This window comes from Lepisosteus oculatus, chromosome 6, assembly GCF_040954835.1.
Source record: "Lepisosteus oculatus isolate fLepOcu1 chromosome 6, fLepOcu1.hap2, whole genome shotgun sequence".
Taxonomy (NCBI): Eukaryota; Metazoa; Chordata; class Actinopteri; order Semionotiformes; family Lepisosteidae; genus Lepisosteus; species Lepisosteus oculatus.
In genome coordinates, this window is record NC_090701.1 from 45,135,226 (window position 1) to 45,158,740 (window position 23,515).

Below are 23,515 nucleotides of genomic sequence, written 5' to 3' on the forward strand. Positions count from 1 at the left end.
CATACAGACTAGTTTCGCTTGACAGAAAATGAAATCACAAGTAGCCAGTGTGTCTGTAAAGGCTCTCCAGGAAAATTTCTCACGCTTCTGCTGAACTGCTGCTTCATCTACGCAGGGGCCCCCGCCTTCTTAATCAAGGAGTCCAATGGCAGCATTTGTCGCAAGTGCTCGTCAGTTCCCACACAGTCGGGGAAGAGCCCGGGACTTGATGAGGACAACGACAGCCAGCTTGGCATTGTTTTCCTCGGCACCTATCAATTATCACAGCAGGGTATGACGTCCCCGGGGCGTGGGGTGTGAGTGAGGGACAGGAAGCAGGCAAGAGACAGAGAAAGCCAAGAGCCACCACACCCTGTTGCTTGCCAGTATTCACACAATTACGGCCCTCAGCTGATACCCCTTTACAAGCGGGAGACCCTGCTCCGCGTCCAGCCCGAGTGCAAAAGGCCCCGGCGAGATTTGAACTCGCGACCCCTGGTTTACAAGGCCAGTGCTCTAACCCCCTGAACTATGGAGCCACAAGGCTCCAGACCCTGACTCACGCACACACAAACGTACCGAGTCACGCAGCTGGCTACATGTGGGAGACACGGTGCCCGGCTCAGCTACACAATGGAGAAAGCAAAGAAAGGACGCCACGGCGAAGCTGAAGTCTTGCACAGGCCCATGGACGTCGCCCCAGCTCTCGTGTGGTTCCATGGTGTAATGGTTAGCACTCTGGGCTTTGAATCCAGCGATCCGAGTTCAAGTCTCGGTGGAACCTGTTGTGGGTGACATTGAAATCAGGACCTGTGTATGGGATCGTGGGCTGCTTTCCTTGCGTGCTCTGCTGTGGGCAAAGAAACCTGCTTTTACTCATCAGCCTTTCTAGGACCTGCAAGATATCACCCACTACTGCAGACGATTGAGTGTACAGCAGACATGCGTGTATTTTATGACAGAGGTTCCTGCGTCGTCAAAATACCCGGAACACCTCCTCCGAGTTCAACGTCTTGCACGGCTCTAAGGGTAACAAACGGGGTGTGGGAAAAAAGGCCACACTTCCCTGACCAGGAATCGAACCCGGGCCGCGGCGGTGAGAGCGCCGAATCCTAACCACTAGACCACCAGGGACACGGGGAAAAGCCCTCTCCCGTCTGTGGCGTGCCCGCAGTGCGACCGACGTCGGCTCTGAAAGCGGGGCCAAGCTCGGCAATCTTTAATTGGGACAGAGACTCATCCACCAGCGATTTTAAAACTGCAGTAACCCGTTGAAGACACGACCCCGCCTGCCGTCGTCACTTAGATCTAACCCGCAAAAGAATCACTGCTACAACAGCTTCCGCGACACAATGGTCAGCCAACTGGGGGAGGAACTGTGTTGTGAAAAACTGGAAAGACACAACAGGGAAACCCACCAGGTTCAGTGTCATACAGACTAGTGTCGCTTGACAGACAAAACTTGCAGTACAAGATTTCTAAAGATTCTTCACAATCACAGGAGTTACAGCCATCACACATCGGTGGGTTAACACTCACACACACAAAGAAAACCACATCGCCCAGCACAAAGAAGAAAACAAGACTTACACCAAGTTGAGAGCACTTTGCCGCTGGGGGAACGGAATCACAACTGTCTTCGATATTGACGCCAGGCTTTCCCTACACAAGGCCAGAACCAGACCGTGAAAAGATGGCTCCGGGATGCCCGCGCTGCTCAGGTCGAGCCCGTTATGCCAAAGCAGCCTGTGGCGGGCAATGAAAACTCAAGCAGCCAGTGTGTCTGCTTCCTGGTCTGCAAAGGCTCTCCAGGAAAATCTCTCTTGCGCTTCTGCTGAACTGCTGCTTCATCTACACAGGGGCCCCCGCCTTCTTAATCAAGGAGTCCAATGGCAGCATTAGTCGCAAGTGCTCGTCAGTTCCCACACAGTCGGGGAGGAGCCCGGGACTTGATGAGGACAACGACAGCCAGCTTGGCATTGTTTTCCTCGGCACCTATTAATTATCACAGCAGGGTGTGACGTCCCCGGGGCGTGGGGTGTGAGTGAGGGACAGGAAGCAAGCAAGAGACAGAGGAAGTCAAGAGCCACCACACCCTGTTGCTTGCCAGTAATCACACAACTATGGCCCTCAGCTGATACCCCTTTACAAGTGGGAGACCCTGCTCCGAGTCCAGCCCGAGTGCAAATGGAGGGCAAAAGGCCCCAGCGAGATTTGAACTCGCGACCCCTGGTTTACAAGACCAGTGCTCTAACCCCTGAGCTATGGAGCCACGAGGCTCCAGTTCCTGACTCACGCGCACACAAACGTACCGAGTCAAGCAGCTGGCAACATGAGGGAGACACGGTGCCCGGCTCAGCTACACAGCGGAGAGAGCAGAGAAAGGACGCCACGGCGAAGCTGAAGTCTTGCACAGGCCCATGGAAGACACCGAAGATCACCAAGGGAATCGACAGTCGCCCCAGCTCTTGTGTGGTTCCATGGTGTAATGGTTAACACTCTGGACTCTGAATCCAGCGATCCGAGGTCAAATCTCGGTGGAACCTTTTGTGGGTGACATTGGAATTGGTGTCTGGAATGCCAAACGGGAATTCCCGCTGAAATAAACGGGGTGGGGGGAAAAAAGGCCACACTTCCCTGACCGGGAATCGAACCCGGGCCGCGGCGGTGAGAGCGCCGAATCCTAACCACTAGACCACCAGGGACACGGGGAAAAGCCCTCTCCCGTCTGTGGCGTGCCCGCAGTGCGACCGACGTCGGCTCTGAAAGCGGGGCCAGGCTCGGCAATCTTTAATTGAGACAGAGACTCATCCACCAGCGATTTTAAAACTGCAGTAACCCGTTGAAGACACGACCCCGCCTGCCGTCGTCACTTAGATCTAACCCGCAAAAGAATCACTGCTACAACAGCTTCCGCGACACAATGGTCAGCCAACTGGGGGAGGAACTGTGTTGTGAAAAACTGGAAAGACACAACAGGGAAACCCACCAGGTTCAGTGTCATACAGACTAGTGTCGCTTGAAAGACAAAACTTGCAGTACAAGATTTCTAAAGATTCTTCACAATCACAGGAGTTATAGCCATCACACATCGGTGGGTTAACACTCACACACACAAAGAAAACCACATCGCCCAGCACAAAGAAGAAAACAAGACTTACACCAAGTTGAGAGCACTTTGCCGCTGGGGGAACGGAATCACGACTGTCTTCGATATTGACGCCAGGCTTTCCCTACACAAGGCCAGAACCAGACCGTGAAAAGATGGCTCCGGGATGCCCGCGCTGCTCAGGTCGAGCCCGTTATGCCAAAGCAGCCTGTGGCGGGCAATGAAAACTCAAGCAGCCAGTGTGTCTGCTTCCTGGTCTGCAAAGGCTCTCCAGGAAAATCTCTCTTGCGCTTCTGCTGAACTGCTGCTTCATCTACACAGGGGCCCCCGCCTTCTTAATCAAGGAGTCCAATGGCAGCATTAGTCGCAAGTGCTCGTCAGTTCCCACACAGTCGGGGAGGAGCCCGGGACTTGATGAGGACAACGACAGCCAGCTTGGCATTGTTTTCCTCGGCACCTATCAATTATCACAGCAGGGTATGACGTCCCCGGGGCGTGGGGTGTGAGTGAGGGACAGGAAGCAGGCAAGAGACAGAGAAAGCCAAGAGCCACCACACCCTGTTGCTTGCCAGTATTCACACAATTACGGCCCTCAGCTGATACCCCTTTACAAGCGGGAGACCCTGCTCCGCGTCCAGCCCGAGTGCAAAAGGCCCCGGCGAGATTTGAACTCGCGACCCCTGGTTTACAAGAGCAGTGCTCTAACCCCTGAACTATGGAGCCACGAGGCTCCAGACCCTGACTCACGCACACACAAACGTACCGAGTCACGCAGCTGGCTACATGTGGGAGACACGGTGCCCGGCTCAGCTACACAATGGAGAAAGCAAAGAAAGGACGCCACGGCGAAGCTGAAGTCTTGCACAGGCCCATGGAAGTCGCCCCAGCTCTCGTGTGGTTCCATGGTGTAATGGTTAGCACTCTGGGCTTTGAATCCAGCGATCCGAGTTCAAGTCTCGGTGGAACCTGTTGTGGGTGACATTGAAATCGGGACCTGTGTATGGGATCGTGGGCTGCTTTCCTTGCGTGCTCTGCTGTGGGCAAAGAAACCTGCTTTTACTCATCAGCCTTTCTAGGACCTGCAAGATATCACCCACTACTGCAGACAATTGAGTGTACAGCAGACATGCGTGTATTTTATGACAGAGGTTCCTGCGTCGTCAAAATACCCGGAACACCTCCTCCGAGTTCAACGTCTTGCACGGCTCTAAGGGTAACAAACGGGGTGTGGGAAAAAAGGCCAGCGGTGAGAGCGCCGAATCCTAACCACTAGACCACCAGGGACACAGGGAAAGGCCCTCTCCCATCTGTGGCGTGCCCGCAGCGCGACCGACGTCGGCTCTTAAAGCGGGGCCAAGCTCGGCAATCTTTAATTGAGACAGAGACTCATCCACCCGCGATTTTAAAACTGCAGTAACCCGTTGAAGACACGACCCCGCCTGCCGTCGTCACTTAGATCTAACCCGCAAAAGAATCACTGCTACAACAGCTTCCGCGACGCAATGGTCAGCCACCTGGGGGAGGAACCGTGGTGTGAATGACTGGAAGGACACAACAGGGAAACCCACGAGGTTCAGTGTCATACAGACTACTGATGCAGATCAGCTACGACAGCCGACAGCAAAGAACATGGCTGCCGCCGTCACTTCAGAAGTTTTGTTAAGACCTTTACAGAGCTGCTGGGCAATTAAATCATTTACCTGCTGCCCTTAGACTTCTGAGCGCCCTAACCCTCCTCCTCCCCATCCTCGTACTGCTGGAGAAAGATCTCTCCAGCTCCTGACTCGTATCCTGGACCATTCGCCATTCCCAGACTGCGCTCCAGTGAGGGAACTCTGCTCACAGCCCTGCAGGTGGACAAAGGGGGTGGAGTTGGGATTTCTTTGTGAATTGTATAGGTGATTCTCTGGTTAGTTCTGATCGTTTCCTTAATCTTACATGTAGACTTCGTGGTCTGTCATTACTTGGTTCAGTCTCTCACCTCGTGTGGATTGGCAGAACATTAGTAATTCTCCATTTCCAAGGCACGAGCTTGAAGAATCATCAAGTGTTTCTGAATAACATCTGTTTCCTTGGGTACAATTGGTAGGATATTGTAGGTCCCTGGGGAATTAATCTTCAATTACTTCAAAACACCTCCTTCTCTCCGATAATGCAGTTTAATTCTTCTCTTCTTCTGTCTGAACAGCTTTTTGTTCTAAAATATTCATTTAGCCAGTTACAGTTACCCCAAAATTTCCCATTTTAATATTAAATTTACCTTCATCTCTATTGGGATCCTTTTCTCTCCTGGCTGTTCTTGGCAGGATGGAATAAGCTGGAAGTTGGATCCTGCAGAAGAGACAGAATCATATTTATCCTCTAAGAATACATAGCAAGCCTTAATTAAATACTTCTCCTAACTAAATTTCATCTTTAAATCATGACGGGAATATTGTATCAAGATTTTTATCAATATATATTTAGAAATTAATCAAATTAATCAATTTCAATAATTTAGGTTTCTTGATTAATAATTAATTGATGATGAAAACTTGTAGAGGGCCTTTCTTCATTTTGTAGTGGCTACTACTGCTAATGGTCTCTTCTTATTCATAACCTTTCTTTTGTTCATATTTTCAACATCTGTTTTACACCTTCGAGATCTAAGCCTCTCTTCACAGCTCTGGCAAGAAAGACGGATCCATCAGAGGATACTTGGAGCGCCTGAAAATTGAACTGAAACAACAGTGACACCTAGTGGTGTGCCACTGCATGCAGGGGTTTATTTTGAAGATCACCAGTATCTTTAAATGACCTGCATGAAATTGAACTCTCAATACGCTTCAGTACACACACAGGTTAGAAACAGCCCAGTCTTTCAGGAAGAGACAAAGTACTGCAGAAGGAATGTACCAGAAGTTGTCTCTTTTAGAATTACAGCAATACATTTTTCTGTTGTCAGCTACATATGTGCACACAGCACTAGGGTTAGGGATAGTTTAGAACTGTACTAAAGTAGGGCTTCTGTTTTCAAGGAATTCTACTGAGGTGCAAAAATCTATTAACTCCATAAGAGCTTTCAAATTAAAGGGTTTAAAAGGGGGGCATATTACCCTTAACCCACCTGGTGCTGCAATTTCTCTCTCCTTCTCCGGATCTGTGTGAAGTGGGGATGCAATTTAATTCCAGTTTGTAATCAGTGGGGGTTACAGCAAAAACAATCACCCACAATTTTCCTCTCTGCTGCCCTGATCTGTGTGCAGTGGGGCTGCTGTGTGTCACTTCACTGGGTGAAGTCCAGTACCCCAGATCACCCCCAATCCCCCTGGTGCAGCAGTTCCTCTCTGCTGCCCTGATCTGTGTGCAGTGGGGCTGCTGTGTGTCACTTCACTGGGTGAAGTCCAGTACCCCAGATCACCCACCATTCTCCTGGTGCTGTAGTCTCCATCTCCTGCTGTGATCTGTGTGCAGTGGGGCTGCTGTTTGTCTCCCAGGAGGGGCTGCACCTCACTGGCAGGTACAGGTTTTGCCATCCCCTGCTGCTGCACCTGTACCCAGGATCCCAAAGAGTGTCTGCTGACTGTCCAGGTCTCTTCAAAGCAGCAGCACCCAAAAAGCTGGAAGAAGCTGCCAAACTGGTCCCATTAAGCCAGTAAGGAGCGGGTGCAGAAAGGCGCTGAGTGTTACCCAGGTGGGGCTGCACTTCACTGGGGAGAGTGGAGCCTCTCCTGTATGTGATTGTCTTTGGGGTCCTTTGGGTTGGAAGGAGCTTCATAGATGCAAGAACATATTGTTATTTTAAAAAGTTTAAGATCTACTGGAGTTTTAATAGCTGTCAGTAGTCTCACTGATACTTCTTGACTAATGGAGAAAACTGTACAGATTTTTTATTTTCACCAAAATCCCAGTGTCTTCATTAACAACACACAAATGTACCCGTAGAGACTGTCGGTATTAGACAGACTTTGTCTTTTAAAGTCAGGTACAGCTGTCGGCCCCATTGCGGGATAATCACACAATTCGGATAACAATACAGGAATATTAAGGGGCAGAGCGGTGGCTCAGGATCTGCGCCTGTGGCTGGCAGGTTACCAGATCAAATCCTGCGGCTGGCAGACGAATCTTACTCCGGTGGGCCCCTGAGCAAGGCCCTTCACCCCAACTGCTCCAGGGGTGCTGTACAATGGCTGACCCTGCGCTCTGACCAGCAGGCTCTCTCCCTGTCTGTGTGTCTGTGTGCCTCATGGAGAGCAGGCTGGGGTATGCAAAGAGATCATTCCTAATGCAAGAAATTGTCAAGGGTTAATAAAATGATTATTATTATTATTATTATTATTATTATTATTATTATTATTATTATTATTATTATTATTATTATTAACGCCTGTCAAAGGAGACTGAGCTGTTCTCTGTGTTACGGCCAGGGTCTGGGGTCTCTGTCAGGTCTTGTAGCAGACCCTCTGCGATGAGGTAAGAGCTGGAGGAAGCAGGGGGGTGGTAAAAGGGAACACAGAGGGGTTTAATAGTGCACAGAATAACAGTGACAGTCCGTGAGACAGTGAGCGGGGAAGACAAAGAACGGCAACCAAATCTGAGCAGGTCCAGAGGCAGGTTAGGGCTCAGTGTGGGAGTCCATCAGCAAGAAATCCATCCTGGGACGCGACAAGGTTAAAATCCCTGAGAGGGGGGAGCACACAGACAGAAAAAACATGGAGGTCCAAGGGTGACGGTCCTCCAGACCCCGGGCTCAGGAAACAGGGGGTGTCGGGGTTGAGGCCTGTGCCCTCAGGAGATGGACGTAAGGTTTCCTGGTGCCAGGGGGGCCTCGCCACATCTGTACCCTAATGTTGAGCCCCGGGGGCTGGAGGAGCTGGTCTTTAAATAGCAGTACACATAACAGGGTACACCTGGGGAACACAGCAACAATCACAGGAATGATGACAGGAGTAGTGGAGCGCCCTCTAGGGGAGGAATGTCATCTGTGAGACTCTGAGGCTGGATTCTAGCAGTTTGATAAACAGTACAAGGATTAACATGTATAAACTCAAGAAAAAATGTCTTTCTTCGATTTACTCTAGTTGGCTGAGTGACACCCCCAGCAGTATTCAATGCAATATAATCAATCATTTATTCAGGCATAAAAGAAAAGCACAAAAGGGGACATCTCAGGTGAAACTACAGCGAAGAAGAGAAACTGACCAACTAGCAGAAACGGAAATCCCAGCCATTCAAATGCACGATGAAAGTTATGCCTAGATTGGGAGACAAGTGTACCAGTTGTTTGTTGGTATCAGAGTTTGCTTGATATTGGAGTGCTGAGCCAAGTCAGGAAACAAATACAGATTAATTCCAAGAACCGCTTCAGGAGAGAGCAGAGGGTAGCAGGGATATTGACCAGTGAGGGAGAGAGGAGTAGCCAGGATATAAAATGGAAAATGCTAGCAGGGACATAAAGCACATGAGGACAGAGCAGGTGAGAAAGTTCCTTTTTACTGACCAAACCATCTTAGTTTGGAATGTGATCTTTTTAATCTTTTCTCTGTGTTTTTAATAATTAACAACATCTTACAATCCAGACATTTTCTAACTGCTTTATCCTATTAATTCAGGGAGGACACACTGTACTTCTCCTGAGTGCAGTTTTAAGTGGGACACAAGGGTTTACAGCGCTGCTCTTACAAACAGCGTAAACAAAACCTGGTAGATACACAATATGTTGTAACAATCAACCTTGGTAATGATTGCCGAAGTTTGAGTTACAGAAAAATAAAACATGTGAAGTGAGTCGGATACAATTATTTCATATAAAGGCTCTGGAAATAGACAGGACCGTGCTGGGGACATTAAAAGATAATATGTACTGAGACGAGCTGCAAAATGTTTAGTAAACAATAAGCAAATACATAAAATAAGTCTTTCCTCCTTGGTGAAACATCTCCTTTCACTGAGTAGCCAGTATTAATTCCAGTTTAAAAACGAGCACACCGCCTCTGCTAACCGAAACAGCAGCAGGAAAACAGTTTCCAAACAAGTATGAAACCTTCAAGTACAGCACTTCCTGCTTTCACGAATAACCAAATAATAGTAGGTATTTTTTCCCTACAAGTTAATTTGATCCCAAATTCCGTTCACGAGCAAACCTAGTTCTTGAACGGATGACATTCCAATTCAAAGAAGCACAATCAGCCATTTTCTCACTTTTCTGTGTCAAAGTTTAACTGCACCTGAATGCTATAGTATTGTATATACATACATAATGCATATACAATATACAGACGAACACAGGACTGGGCCCGCCCACTCGAGAGCGGCTCGATTGAGTCTTAAAGGTGCAGGACACAATTAAAGGACAGTTTGAACACATGCAGGGGTTTTATTTATACATTTCTAATCAGCTTTTAATACCACCCAACCACACTTGTTAGTTGGGGTATTTCAATTTTTTGATCGAGAACTTAATTTTGTAGCTTGCGTTTTAAATGTAGGTGGAACAGTGAAGCAGTGCTGCCTAGCAGCAGTGAGGCCCTGGGTTCAAGTCTTGGGGTGCTGTCTGTGTGGAGCTTGAATGTTCTTACACCGTTCGAGTGGGTTTCTTCTGGGTGATCTCAGAGTTCAAAGACGTCCTGGTAGGTTCATTGGCTTCTGGGAAAATTGGCCGTGCTGTGAGTGTGTCTGTATCTATGTGTGCCCTCTGTCCCATCTAGGGTGTACCCTGCCTTGTGCCTGTTGCTTGCTGGCATGGCATAGACTCCAGCTCCCCATAAAGTGGGTAGGTAATGGATGGAAACATAGACACAACAACTTGTTAGAACTTTAAAAGTACTTGTGTAAAAGAACAGGCACTGAACCTATATTATTGTTAACATTTAATTAACCACACATTCTTTGCTCTTGGGCTTCTGCAGATTCTGAACTGGCCAGATGGGTCGAGTGTTGCTTCGTCTATACTTCTTTCTATGTTGCCTTGTCACTTCCTCATATCACCCTCTGAGCCTGTCTCACGCAAACAGACATGCTATCCTAAGGACGCAATGTCTCTCGCAGCTAAAACCTGCTGGCTCCTTCTCTGCCTGACTCTGCTGCTTCGCCCTCAAGGTAAGATACAGGTTTAAATAAACCAATTAGTCATTTCTCTGTAAATGTAGTTATTTTTTAAACAATTGTGGTGGTTTTAGGTAAAGGAGCATTAACAGTTATTTGGGCCTCAAAATTAAGGAAGTGAGACAAATATAAAATTTCACACAAATTTACAGTCCGCCTTACGTTTAGTTAAACTGTGTAGCAAAGGTTCTCTTTCTAAAAAGCCACATCGTTTTTAAAGTGTAAATATGGTGTCCTCCCAACATATTGGGACAGCAAAGTTAGACCTTATCCGTGCTTTAAAGTTAAGCAAACTGTATTTGTGATCATGAGATAAACTTCAATCTCTTTAAGGCAATCAAACTTGACTTGTAAAATGCTGCTCAGGGGCATTTAAACCCAGAGATTGACTGGGCCAGTCTAACAATATCATGTCCAGAGGGATTCTCTCGTTCCCTTGGCCTCATGTTTTGGGTTGTTGTCACACTGCCTGGTGAAGTGCTATGGAAGCACTTTCTTGGGTTCATGTCCCACTGGTTTCTGTACAATATAAGACCCTCCCAGCACAGTCTGCTCTTTAACACTGACGCACAACTGGGAGAACTGCTTCTCTGAACTGGATACTGCATCACTGAGACACGAGCTCAGCCTAAGGAGATTAATATTCCTCCAAATATAAGCACACAGCCCTTCATCTCTGTATTTACCTCTGGTCCTTTGTAAAGTAACACCAGTTGTGTCCAAGTTCAGAGAGCCAGCTGAATTTCTGGAGCTCTGTTGCCATAGCAACAGTGAGACAGTATGTTAAGATACTTTTAATAAAGGCCATGTAGAAAGTGTTAAAATAGTTTTATCTAACTTGAAATAGCTGAGCTTCTGAAGAGAAAAGAGTCTCTGTTGACCTTTTTTAAAAGTGGTGTGAGAAAACTTGTCTCATTTTAGGTATTTCTCTATGAGCCCTGACAAGGGCTGTGTCATCAGCATACGTATTAAGATGTCTCTGTGTGTGTTTGCTCTTACAATCGCTAGGGTACAGAATATAGAGTAGGAGGGACAAGACACAGCAGGTGAAAATAATATCCAGAAATATATAGAATCAGGGGAGAGGTGTGAGTAATCTGTACAAAATTGGATAAGATCTAACTAGCAATTAATCTGTCATTGAGAGCTGGTGGAAGTCAGTACTTTTGCCCAGGACTGTGCAGGTGTGAGTGCTGCTGGGCTGGTCAGTGACAGAGCTGCTGGTTTCTTTTCCAGGAGCTGTGATGGGGGAACATGTGATCACTCAGGTCCCGAGTCTGGTCCATAGGACTGAGGGGCAGTCGGTCACTCTCAACTGTACTGTCCGTAATACAAGTGCTGGAGCAACAAGGTGGAGCAGAGACACAGGCAGAGGCAGACAGCCCTTCTTCAATACAGGAGGTGGGGCCAGTGACCCCCGCGTGGCCTTTATATTAGAGAACCATCTAACAGACAAGTCCATCAGAATAGACAACCTGACCCTGGGGGACTCTGGGGTCTATTACTGTGACAAGTACAGACCAGGTCCCTCCAGTGAGATCGCAATCCCAGGACCAGGAGTGACTCTGACAGTGACAGGTGAGTGTCTTCAATCTCACTCCAGTCTCTCCAGGATCAGAGCTCTCCCAGGGGCAAGAACAGATAACCTCAATAACCAGAGCTGCTCCAGCATTCCCCCAGGCCTGATCCTGAGAGGTGAAGGTACTGTACATCACACTGGAGAAAAGACAGGCTTTTAAAAATCTCTGGAGAGAAAAAGGTGTTGTAGTCACAGTGTGTCAGTGTTGTACTCACAGTGTGTCTCTTACGCCCCAACGAGCTCCAGCACTGCCGCGTTAGCTCCACCAATTACCAATGCGCATTCCACACACGCTGGAGACTCACTGGGGTCATCCTCTACGAGATCAGGCCGGGCCTATCAGGCCAATTAGGGAACCTCACACAGTATTTAAGCCCTGAGGAACCATTGAGTCACTAACCCTGCTTTGAGTTTGTCTCAGTTTTGGGATCTCAGAAGCATTTCTCAGTGTTTCTTAATCCTCAGTTTCCAGTTCCTCTGTCATTGCCACTAATCATCTCTTCATCACCTCAGGCCTCTGCTCTGCCTGCTTCAGCTGCGCAGCTACTGCCTCAGCTGTTTCCTCAGTCTCAGCTCTGTTTGTCCTCTTCAGCGCTGTCAGCAAATAAATTATTTTGATTGCCGCATATCTTGGCTCCTTGACTCTAATTTTCACCGAGCCCGTCTCAACACCTTGTTGGGCCCGGCGTAACAGTGTCAGCGTGAGTCAGTGTTGTAGCTACTGTGTGTTAGTGTGCGTAAGTGTTGCAGTTCCAGTGTGTTAGTGTTGTTGTCACAGTGTGTCAGTGTGAGTTATTGTTATAAACAATGACACACCACATCCCTGCAATTCTTAGCATCTCTAATGACCAAGTAGGGTGTTATGCTGTGCTGAAGCACATCTTTTAGTACGATCTTGTACTGTACTGTTCTTGTACAGCTCCAAATCTTGAATTCACTCCTTGCTTTAAAAAAATACTGTGGTGAAATTCAAAGAACGCTTAAGTACGCTTTTCCCTTTTTTAAAATGAGAATTTGATTTATCTTCTCTAGATTATAAAGAGAGGACAGAGACCCAAGCTCAAATTTCCCTGAATAATTACAGACTATTGAAAGTTAATAATACACAGAAAATATTAAAATTATATTTAGTGCTCAGTTGCCTATAGGAAGAGATATGACCTTTCTCCCTGTAGAGCAGAATAGGGGTTGATGTAGTCTCCCCAAGTCTACAGTGGGGTCTCTGGCTGTAGTCTTGTCTTCTGCTGTTTCCCTTCTCTGTTCTCTCTTGCACCAGGCACAGGGTGGTTTCTGAAACCCAAAGGATTTAAACCCAGTCCAGCAATCAGAGCTGTGCTGGACCTGTGTGCTTCATCCCAGCCAGTGACACGGACACACAAGGGGCAGAGCACTCAAACAGTCTGATCGTGACACATGAGACACAAAGCAGACCCCACAACCTGCTGTCCACCCTCATGAGCTCAGCTCCAGGCACAAACACAGTCAGTGGCTTCATGAGAAGACCTGATCCACCGGGAATTCTAAGAAAGCCAGAAGAATAAAAACAAGAGAACAAGAAGGAAGTACATATAGAATACGTAGAATAAAAACAAGCAGGAAGTACGTATAAATATATTTGGGAAAATAAATGGAAAAGGAAATATTATAATTGAAAAGGAAAAAGAACACTACTAATATAAGTTATACTGTAGTTATTAGTTACAATATTTGAACATGTTAATAATGCATATAAGCAAGACCTTTTACACTACCACTCTGAGAAATTGAAAACTCTGGACTTTTTAACTCTGGTCTCAAGACATATCTGTTTAGTCAGGCTTTTTATCCATGATGTCTCTTCTCCTTTTTCTATCTATCTTTATTTCTTTATTTCTATATAATGTTGTTTTGATTTTATTTCTCATGTTTTTGTGAGCTTTTTGTTTTTACCTTGAAAAGTGCCACTTTAACACTGTAGGTTGACATGGGCACTGAAATAACTCCTTCTAACCCCTGATGTTGTAACCAGAGTGCCAGTCAGCCTCTCTCTTGTGCTGCAGTAAGACTACACAGTCCAGAGCTCCAGGGCCCTAGTGCTGGCAGAGTCGTGGTGCCAGGAAGCATCAGTCTGAACTGCAGTGTGATTGGACCTCAGGGCACGGTCCTGTCCTGGAGAAAGAACAGTAATCGAATCAGGGAGAAACCGAAGGGGCAGCTCGGCAGTGTCTTCAATCTGGACATTACAGCAGAAGACATCAGTAATAACATCACCTGTGAAGCATCGCACTTTAATACAAGCAAGGAAAAGACCATACAACTCAGAGACCACATCGGCAGTGAGTACAGTAATACTACTGACAGAGAGAGGGGTTAATACAGCACAGACACACTGACTGGACACTACAGTACATTAACACTGCACTGAGAGAGAGGGGTCAATACAGTACAGACACACTGACTGGACACTACAGGACATTAACACTGCACTGAGAGAGAGGGGTTAATACAGTACAGACACACTGACTGGACACTCCAGTACATTAACACTACACTGAGAGAGAGGGGTTAATACAGTACAGACACACTGACTGGACACTCCAGTACATTAACACTGCACTGAGAGAGAGGGGTTAATACAGTACAGACACACTGACTGGACACTCCAGTACATTAACACTGCACTGAGAGAGAGGGGTTAATACAGTACAGACACACTGACTGGACACTCCAGTACATGAACACTGCACTGAGAGAGAGGGGTTAATACAGTCCAGACACACTGACTGGACACTCCAGTACATTAACACTGCACTGAGAGAGAGGGGTTAATACACTACAGACACACTGACTGGACACTCCAGTACATTAACACTGCACTGAGAGAGAGGGGTTAATACAGTACAGACACACTGACTGGACACTACAGTGGATTAAGAGAGAGGGTGGAGAGGTGAAGGAGGAGGAAGGAAGACATTGAAGAAATAGAGAACCCACAGAGGAGAAGTGTTTAAGCCCCGTCATCCTCTATGCTGTTTCTGCAAAAATAAAATAAACTTCACCTTTTCCCAGGAATAGAAATAGAAATAAAGAGTAAGAGCCTGCTGGCAGTTTTGAATTAGTGGAGTGGCGAGTGTGAGTCCCTGTAGCCTTCTGCCTGTCTCTCAGGATGAGCTCTAGACAGGTATGTAGATGCCATCAGCATTTAAACCTGAGGACAGGAGGCACTACTTTACACAAAGGGTTGTGGGAGCATGTTGCCATTCTGGGCTGTAGGTTGTGAGCTTTTTCTTACTAGGTTTTGTGGTTGGACAGCCGGTGCGTGCTTTTTGCCATCTCTTTCTCTGTGTGTGTTCACACGGAGGAAGCTGATGTAAGAACATGACCCAGGTCACAGACGAGAGGAGTCCTTTGGCCCATCTGGCTCGTTCAGTCGTTAATTGATAATAGCTTCTCATCTAGCTGTTTCTTAAAAGAAACTGTAGTATCGGCTTCAACAATATGCCCGAGCAGGTTGTTCCACACTCCCGCTCTGCTTTGTGTACAGTGGTGTCTAAACCTTTTTTAAATTATTTGGAAACGTGGTGTGTCTAGGTAGCTTCTTTTTAAGAATCATTAGGAGTGAAAGTGTGCACTGTGAGGTACAGAAGAACGCAGGGTCTTCAGACAGGTCACAAGCAAGAGGCGGCCATTCCACCTGTCATAGTGATCCTGACAGATCTCCAACACATCAGTGACCCACCCCACCCTGACAACCCCTCTGCAAGCAGGAACCCCAGATTTCCCCCGAACCTGTCCCGCAGCTCCCTGCAGCTCAGACACAGGCAGGAGCAGAGATCTTCATCTTCCTCACTGTCCCTGGGCTCAGACACAGGCAGGAGCAGAGCTCTTCATCTTCCTCACTGTCCCCAGGCTCTGGGACACAGGCAGTGGAAGTCTGACACCCAAAAGTAACATGTGTCAGGAAGGAAAGTCATGTACACCTCGGGTGTTATCTTTCACTTGAAAGAATTTTGACCAGGACATGAACATCTCTCGTTCCTGCTACTGAGTTACAGTAGTACACTTGCGCTCCATCCTCCTGACTAGCTGTGCTGATTTACACTGTGATGCTATCTTAACACACACACTGCTACCTGTACCTAGCAACTCCTGTCATACTGATCAGTCTTCCTTGTCTGGTGACGCAGTGTCTGGTGACTGTCTGTCCACAATCTTCTTCTCCCTTAGATTCTGTCTCCTCATCCTGACTGCTTGTCCACTGCCTGTCCACCTGTCAATCCCCTTCCTTATGCCGATCAGATCAGATTCCTTTGCTGCTGCCATCATTAGTAATATTATCAATCCAGCATCTATGCCAGGTCTACAGGCAATTATGCATGACAAGATTAAGACATCTTCCTGTGCACTTTCCCGCTGCAACCTCAAAGCAAAAGCCAGCAGCTTTCTAATGACATCCAAGAGGAATTCTTTTTTTATTAATACCCCTTTAAAATATCACTACATTTTTCATGTACAACTACATTTTTAGTTCTGCAATCAAGCATTTTAATGTCAAAGGTTACGGGCTGAAGATAGTGTCAATAACATGTCTGAAATTATTTTCCTTTTCTTTTATTTTGTTTGTATGTATGCTTCCAATGTATTATAACCTTTGAAAAGTTCTTAGTATATTATGAAATGCACTGTATGTTTAATAATTATTCTGTAACAATAACCAGCTCTTTTGCCAAATGTAATAAAACAGGGTTTGAACATATCCTGATATTAGCTTCAAACTCCTGATAATACATTCCGTAAAAACAGAGTGACATAGGCACAAAACTAAAATCCAAATATTTATTTGCTTAATTAACATTTAACATAATCACAAGAAGTCTGAGTCCAGGACTACTACAATTCAAAGTGACTCTCAGTGGTCCTTCACAAGCCCTTCTGCAAACCTGGGTTCAGGGAGGTCCCGCTGGTTTCTGTATAATATCAGGCCCTCCCAGCACAGTCTGCTCTTTAACACTGACGCACAACTGGGAGAACTGCTTCTCTGAACTGGATACTGCATCACTGAGAGACAAGCTCAGTCTAAGGAAGTTAATATTCCTCCAAATATAAATACAAGCCCCTTTATGTCTACATTTACCTCTGGTCCCTTCTAAACCAAGGAACACCTATTGTGTTGCAGTCCACAAAGACTCAGCTGTATTTCTGGAGGTTTGTTGCCAAAGCAACAGTGACACAGTATGTTAAGACACTTTTAATAAATGACATGTAGAAAAGTGTTAAAATAGTTCTATCTAGCTTGAAATAACTGAGTTTCCTAAGAAAACTTTTTTTTTAAATGGTTTCAGAACACTTGGCCGATCTTAGGTTTTTGTCTGTGAGTCCAGTCCCAATTAATTGTAGGTATTTTCAGAACATTTATCACTTTAAAGACAACTTCTCACACCATTTAGGAAAATCATTTAGAATGGGCCTGTGATGATTTTCTAGGTACTTTAATGAGCTGACAAGGGCTGTGTCATCAGCATACGTATTGAGTGTCTCTGTGTATGTTTGCTCTTACAATTGTTAGGGTACAGAATATAGAGTAGGAGGGACAAGACACAGCAGGTGAAAATACTATCAAGAAATAAATAGAATTGGGGGAGAGGTGTGAGTAATCTGTACAAAATTGGATAAGATAAATCTGTCTTTGAGAGCTGGTAGATGTCAGTACTTTTGCCCGGGACTGTGCAGGTGTGAGTTCTGCTGGGCTGGTCAGTGACAGAGCTGCTGGTTTCTTTTCCAGGAGCTGTGTTGGGGGAAGATCTGATCACTCAGGTCCCGAGTCTGGTCACTGGGACTGAGGGGCAGTCGGTCACTCTCAACTGTACTGTCCGTGATACAAGGGCTGGAGCAACAAGGTGGAGCAGAGACACAGGCAGAGGCAGACAGCCCTTCTTCAATACAGGAGGTGGGGCCAGTGACCCCCGCGTGGCCTTTATATTAGAGAACCATCTAGCAGACAAGTCCATCAGAATAGACAACCTGACCCTGGGGGACTCTGGGGTCTATTACTGTGACAAGTACAGACCAGGTCCCTCCAGTGAGATCGCAATCCCAGGACCAGGAATGAATCTGACAGTGGCAGGTAAATGTCTTCAATCTCACTCCAGTCTCTCCAGGATCAGAGCTCTCCAGGGGCAAGAACAGATAACCTCAATAACCAGAGCTGCTCCAGCATTCCCCCAGGCCTGATCCTGAGAGGTGAAGATACTGTACATCACACTGGAGAAAAGACAGGCTTAAAAATCTCTGGAGAGAAAAAGGTGTTGTAGTCACAGTGTGTCAGTGGGAGTTATTGTTGTAAACAATGACACACCACATCCCTGCAATTCTTAGCGTCTCTCATGACAAAGTTCTTCGATCTTGTACTCGATCTTGTATTGTACTGTACTGCTCTGGTACTGCTCCAAATCTGGAATTCACTGCTTGCTTTAAAAAAAAATATTGTGGTGAAACTCAAATGAACTCTTAAGTACACTTTCCCCTTTTTTAAAATAAAAGGTTGATTTATCTTATATAGATTTTAAAGAGAGGACAGAGACCCAAGGTAGAATTAATCAAGATTCCCTTGAATTACTACAGATTATTGAAAGTTCAAACTACACAGAAAATGTTAAAATAATATTTAGTGCTCAGTTGCCTACAGGAAGAGATACTGTATGACCTTTTCTCCATGTAGAGCAGAATAGGGGTTGATGTAGTCTCCCCAAGTCTACAGTGGGGGTCTCTGGCTGTAGTCTTGTCTTCTGCTGTTTCCCTTCTCTGTTCTCTCTTGCACCAGGCACAGGTTGGTTTCTGAAACCCAAAGGTCTGGTGAGGCAGTGTCTGGTGACGGTGTCTGTCCACACTCTTCTTCTCCCTTAGATTCTGTCTCCTCAGCCTAACTGCTTGTCCACTTCCTGTCCACCTGTCACCCCCCCACAGTGCTGTTAATGTGTCCTTGTCCCAGTCACACTGACCCCTGTCTCTCGCCCCAGCACAGCCTGATGCTTCTCCCAGTGTACAAGCAGCAGTGAGACTGGCAGTGTTTGTACTGGTGACACTGGCTGTGCTGGTTCTGTGCATCTCCCTGTACAGAGCGAGAGGAACTCTACCAGGAGGCAGGTAAGAGACAGGCTCTGGGACAGGCTCTGGCTGATTAATTCTTTCACTTCTCTAACATTGACCAGTCACTTAATCAAATTCTTTGGATGATACCTTGTGTTTGGCAAATCCCTGATGCCTCTGAAATCACTTACATCTCTCCCTGTGCACAGAAGAATGTGACTGTGTTATAAAAATAAAGACGACTATTTCTCCACTGGAAAGGTAAAAACACATTGAACACGAGGGGGTTCTCCTGAGGGCAGTGTGCTGTAGAGGTGATCTTTTAATATCATAACATTTTAATAACAGACACTAAGCAGCTGTGAGGTAAAAATAGTGCTTTTTGACTTTTTACATTTAGGGAACAGAAACAAAACTCTGGCTCATACTTGTGCTCTGCGTGCACTTTTCCCCAAACGTCCTCTATAATATATAGTGCATCTTCTCTTCTTAAAAACAGAACCATCTACCAAAGAGACTTGATCAACAGGTCAGGTCGTTGCCACCTCACTCCCTCCTCCCTCTGGTGCAGAGTGACAGAGGCTCTGCTCTCTTCCCGAACGGCAGAGGTTTCCAGCTCAGTGTTTCACGTCTCTGCACTGCTGTGTTGGTGTTGCTGTGTGCTGGACTGCTGGACTGAACTGCTGTTCTTTCTGTCTTCTGTTCTCACACAGGACTAGGGAAGGAGAAGAGAAGGTGACCGAGGAACGAGACACAGTTTTCTAGATGAACCTGTGTGCACTCTATGTCATCAAAAAACTCAACACCACTGAGCTCCACACTCACAGCCCTGCACACTGATTAACCCTGTCTACATTCAACACCACTGAGCTCCACACTCACAGCCCTGCACACTGATTAACCCTGTCTACACTCAACACCACTGAGCTCCACACTCACAGCCCTGCACACTGATTAACCCTGTCTACACTCAACACCACTGAGCTCCACACTCACAGCCCTGCACACTGAGTGACCCTGTCTACACTCTACACCCTGAACACTCAACACCACAGCTCCACACTCACAGCTCTGCAGACTGAATCAAGTATTTCATCCAGCCATTTTTTGAAAGAATCCGAGATATCTGTTTCAACTGTTAGCTTGTTCCACACACCCACCACCACATGTGTAAAGAATTGTCTTCTGTTCTCAGTTTTAAATGCACATCAGTAGTTTCCGCCTGTGTCCTCTGGGTCATCAGTAAAATGACACAATTGAAATATATCATTTTATTAATCTCTTGCTTGTTGGTTTTGTGTGTGAACCATTAATATTTGAATGTTAATTCAGTGAAATCACGGCTGAAGTATAAAATAAACAGCCTTCTCCTTGGATTACACAAGACTTGACATGATAAAGTTTTCTTTGTAAGGAGAATTTAAGTCACATGTCTAAACTGTGAACTGTGTCTCCAGGGCTCTGTTTCATACTTCATTCTAACTCTGCTTTTGCACATGTGTGGTAACTACTGCACATCATCTCAGGCCTTTTCACTGAAACTGAGTAACCCTTAATTCACTCATGTCAGGGAAACAGCCAAGTGATTTTATTTTAATTACTATCTTCTTACATGTATCTGTTTAATTATTGAACAGTACAGACTAGGGTATTCAAATTTGTAGCATTTATCAATTTGTTAAATGGTTATTCCTTTAATTTATTTACTGTATCATCATAGATTTTTAAATCTATGATATATTTGGTGTGTAATTAGTTTTAATTCAGAGATTCCCTCTATACAAACAGTACAGAAAGTTTCCTTTGTTTTGGATGGGTGTAGTGGTCTTAACACACTGTTTGTTGTCCATCTGTATTAAAGAATAGTACTCATACTTCACATGATGCAAAAGTGCTACTTCTGCTTATAAATTGCAGGGTTGGATAGTTTGTTCCAGTCACCCACCACTCTCTGTGTGAAGTCATTCTTGTTTCCAGTGCTAAATGCTGCCCTAAGGTACTAGTTCTATGTTGGTCCAGAAGTGTTTCAGTACTGTATGTGTCAGGAAGTAAAGTGCTTTCCTCATGTCTTCAGACAGGCAGTACTGGTTTAGTGAAGAACATTTGGCTCATCTGGCTTTTTTGATAGACTACAGCTAAGACAATCTAAAATGTTATCCAACAATTACTTTTAAAAAAGCCTGATTGCAAAACCAGTTTAAAAAAAGCCTTTTCTTTTCACAATGAAGAGGTTGTACAACATTTGTGTTAACCTCTACATGTTACCAAGGGGTGATATGTAGGGTAGGGATGTTACCCCAGTGTCCTGGACAAATTTCCCATTGGCACTTACCAATCATGGCCTCCTAATAATCCCCATCTGTGAACTGGCTTCCTCACTCTGCTCTCCTCCCCAATGAGAGCTGATGTGTGGTGAGAGTACTGGAGCACTATGGCTGCTGTCACATCATCCAGGTGGGGCTGCACACTGGTGGTGATGGAGGGGAGACCCCATTACCTGTAAAGTGCTTGGAGTGGAGTTTCCAGGAAAGCGCTGTATAAGTGGAAGGAATTATTATTATTACCTGAAATGATTGTGGGAAACAGTAAAGCAGTAAAGCATTTCCCGTCGTGAACATTATTAATCTAAATGACTGAGGTCGATTTAATGTGTTTATCTTAGTCGTGGGTTTCTGCAGGAAACACTGAGAGGGGCTGTACGATCGTCAAGACGCCACAGCAGTGGTACTGACGCGCAAAAGGCCAGGTCAAAATTCAACCGCTCTATAAACTTGGTTGTCATGTGTTTCTCTTTCTATATACATTTAGTAATGGGACATACTGAATATAGGTAATAGATTGATACATTAACGTCGATACGTTATGCATTAAAATATCATAATATTGTGGCGCCCTCGCCTGGCGTTGCGGCCGAGGAAGGGCAGGACGGGAGGAGGAGCCACAGGGGGACTGAGGGCTACCGGCCAGCGCGGGTTGACCATCTGGTGCGGTTGCACATTCTTGTGGGCTGTTGGGTTCTCATAGAAATAGTTATTTCTATAATAGGTTTACACCCTTTCATACCCGTACTCACTTAAACGCCCTATCACATGTCCCTGTACCCCAAGTAACCCTAGTTATGCTCTAATTATAATTATATTTTCCGCTGATTTTGCTCCTGTGCCAGCAGCAAAATAAAGAGCAGTTCCCCTGCATAAAAGAGCCTGAATTCTTGTCTGTATCCTCACCGACCCCGTCTCGCTACAAAATAATTCAATTCGGTTCTTAAAGGTTTGTAGACTTGAATTTTGAAATACTCAGAGGATTCTCTAACAGTAAGCACAATTCTGTTGCCATCTTCACACAATCGAATGACTGTGCTGGTAAATGAGCAGAAAATAAAAATAAAATAAAATAAATCCTAGAGCGCTCTCAGAAAGCGTCACACGTCCAGGCGGACGTGAGGTAAATACAGTTCAGCCCAGCTGAGGAGATTCTCAGAGAAACCTCCTTCGAAATACCCCATCACGCGATACGTCAGGCACAAACAAGCTAACAAAAGGGAATCACCTGAAAAATAAAAAACACGTTTTTATCGAAATGACGAGCGATTTGCTCGGACCTGAAGGGAAGAAACCGCCTCGGGAAAAGAGTTTTAGAAATTCCAACAAGAATCTGTCAGAGATAAAGGCTGAGGTAACGAGAAGCATGATTCGGCTGTCTTGATCAGGAAAAAACAATACTCGGTAAAAAAAAACAGACCTAAAAAGTCTGCAATTAAATTTCAGCTTGTTAATGAACGCCTGTAAAAGAGAGACTGATTCGTCCTGACTGTGACGAACCGCCGGGGTACAATATATTTTTTAAAACATATTTTTTTTAGCCTCGCACCTCATGGTTAATGCTGAGCCGGGGTCCCCCAACACCTGGCATGGTGCCCCTTCGAGCCAGAGGCGCGTCCACAGCCATGGTCCCCCACCTTTCACCCAGAGCGCCGGGCACAGGAGACCGACCTGCCTGGCAGCGGCAGTGCTGTCTGGGGCTGTTGCGCTCTGCTTGTTTAACTCGCCTCCCCTGCGGGAATCCGATTGTGGAACTGGGCGTATCCCTAAGATGGGGCTCTCTCTGGATGGGTTGAAGAGAGCGGTCCGGTTTCAAATAACGGTACGCGACGTCCTGCGAGTGTGTAAGAAGGAGAAACGGCGAAAACGTGAGACGTGTCGGATTTGTGTTCTTAGCTGGGGCGTAGGGTTGGGATTGTTGTGGCACCCGTGTTTTTTTGTTTTTGCTTTCTGTTATAGCTTGGTTTAGTATCGAGTAGTAAGTTAGCTTGCGGAAGACTCTTCTATGGTTTGCCACTCCTTTCTCGGGAGACAGGTTTAGCGGGTAATTGGGCTGTAGAACAGTGTGGTTAGTTATCCTACACGTAGTTGTGTGTATTTCCGTCCGTTAAGCACTGGCCCATGTGTACTAGACTGAGCCATTGGGTACATAACGGGGGTCAGGGTGTCCCTGACACCCCAGATGGGGTCCACTTCTCGCACTGACTGCACAGCACTCTGGGGTCCCCCAGAGCGGCTTCTGCCCCCTCCCCACCATTCCTGGTCGGGGTTCACAAGGGCAGCTGAAGCACGAAACACTTGCGCTTTCACGTCGATATGTTACTGGACACGCAATCGAATGACCGTGCTTGGAAACGGACTGAAAGTAAAACGAATAAA

The 23,515-nt window shown here is 46.1% G+C and overlaps 1 protein-coding gene, 1 long non-coding RNA gene and 8 other non-coding genes across 13 annotated transcripts; 4 read left to right on the forward strand and 6 right to left on the reverse strand.

Moving 5' to 3' along the window:
- Positions 1–444: 444 nt before the first annotated feature.
- On the reverse strand, positions 445–518 carry trnat-ugu (transfer RNA threonine (anticodon UGU)). The gene has a single exon. It is a non-coding gene; the product is annotated as a tRNA-Thr (tRNA).
- A 173-nt stretch (positions 519–691) lies between these two features.
- On the forward strand, positions 692–763 carry trnaq-uug (transfer RNA glutamine (anticodon UUG)). The gene has a single exon. It is a non-coding gene; the product is annotated as a tRNA-Gln (tRNA).
- A 278-nt stretch (positions 764–1,041) lies between these two features.
- trnae-cuc (transfer RNA glutamic acid (anticodon CUC)) lies at positions 1,042–1,113 on the reverse strand. The gene has a single exon. It is a non-coding gene; the product is annotated as a tRNA-Glu (tRNA).
- Positions 1,114–2,178: 1,065 nt separating this feature from the next.
- trnat-ugu (transfer RNA threonine (anticodon UGU)) lies at positions 2,179–2,251 on the reverse strand. Its single transcript has one exon. It is a non-coding gene; the product is annotated as a tRNA-Thr (tRNA).
- Positions 2,252–2,453: 202 nt separating this feature from the next.
- trnaq-cug (transfer RNA glutamine (anticodon CUG)) lies at positions 2,454–2,525 on the forward strand. Its single transcript has one exon. It is a non-coding gene; the product is annotated as a tRNA-Gln (tRNA).
- Positions 2,526–2,612: 87 nt separating this feature from the next.
- On the reverse strand, positions 2,613–2,684 carry trnae-cuc (transfer RNA glutamic acid (anticodon CUC)). Its single transcript has one exon. It is a non-coding gene; the product is annotated as a tRNA-Glu (tRNA).
- Positions 2,685–3,738: 1,054 nt separating this feature from the next.
- Positions 3,739–3,811, reverse strand: trnat-ugu (transfer RNA threonine (anticodon UGU)). Its single transcript has one exon. It is a non-coding gene; the product is annotated as a tRNA-Thr (tRNA).
- A 173-nt stretch (positions 3,812–3,984) lies between these two features.
- Positions 3,985–4,056, forward strand: trnaq-uug (transfer RNA glutamine (anticodon UUG)). The gene has a single exon. It is a non-coding gene; the product is annotated as a tRNA-Gln (tRNA).
- Positions 4,057–8,471: 4,415 nt separating this feature from the next.
- On the forward strand, positions 8,472–20,097 carry LOC107076030 (signal-regulatory protein beta-2-like). 4 transcript variants are annotated; one of them, XR_011189925.1, is made up of 7 exons: positions 8,473–8,543; positions 9,976–10,165; positions 11,408–11,749; positions 13,790–14,065; positions 17,512–17,853; positions 18,751–18,872; positions 19,529–20,097. XR_011189925.1 is itself a non-coding variant. In XM_015339345.2 (7 exons), exons 1-7 carry the CDS (start codon positions 8,499–8,501, stop codon positions 19,578–19,580), a joined length of 1,374 nt encoding a protein of 457 aa, XP_015194831.2. In that variant the 5' UTR covers positions 8,474–8,498; the 3' UTR covers positions 19,581–20,097. The 4 variants fall into 4 exon arrangements, 3 of the variants coding, with proteins under 3 accessions (XP_015194832.2, XP_015194831.2, XP_015194834.2); XM_015339345.2 differs by having other exon boundaries at positions 8,474–8,543; positions 18,746–18,872; XM_015339346.2 differs by lacking the exon at positions 18,751–18,872 and having other exon boundaries at positions 8,472–8,543.
- LOC138239448 (uncharacterized) lies at positions 16,552–22,958 on the reverse strand. Its single transcript, XR_011189926.1, has 3 exons — positions 22,686–22,958; positions 21,148–21,348; positions 16,552–19,530 (listed from the first exon to the last, which is right to left on the reverse strand). It is a non-coding gene; the product is annotated as an uncharacterized lncRNA (long non-coding RNA).
- Between the last annotated feature and the right edge of the window lie 557 nt (positions 22,959–23,515).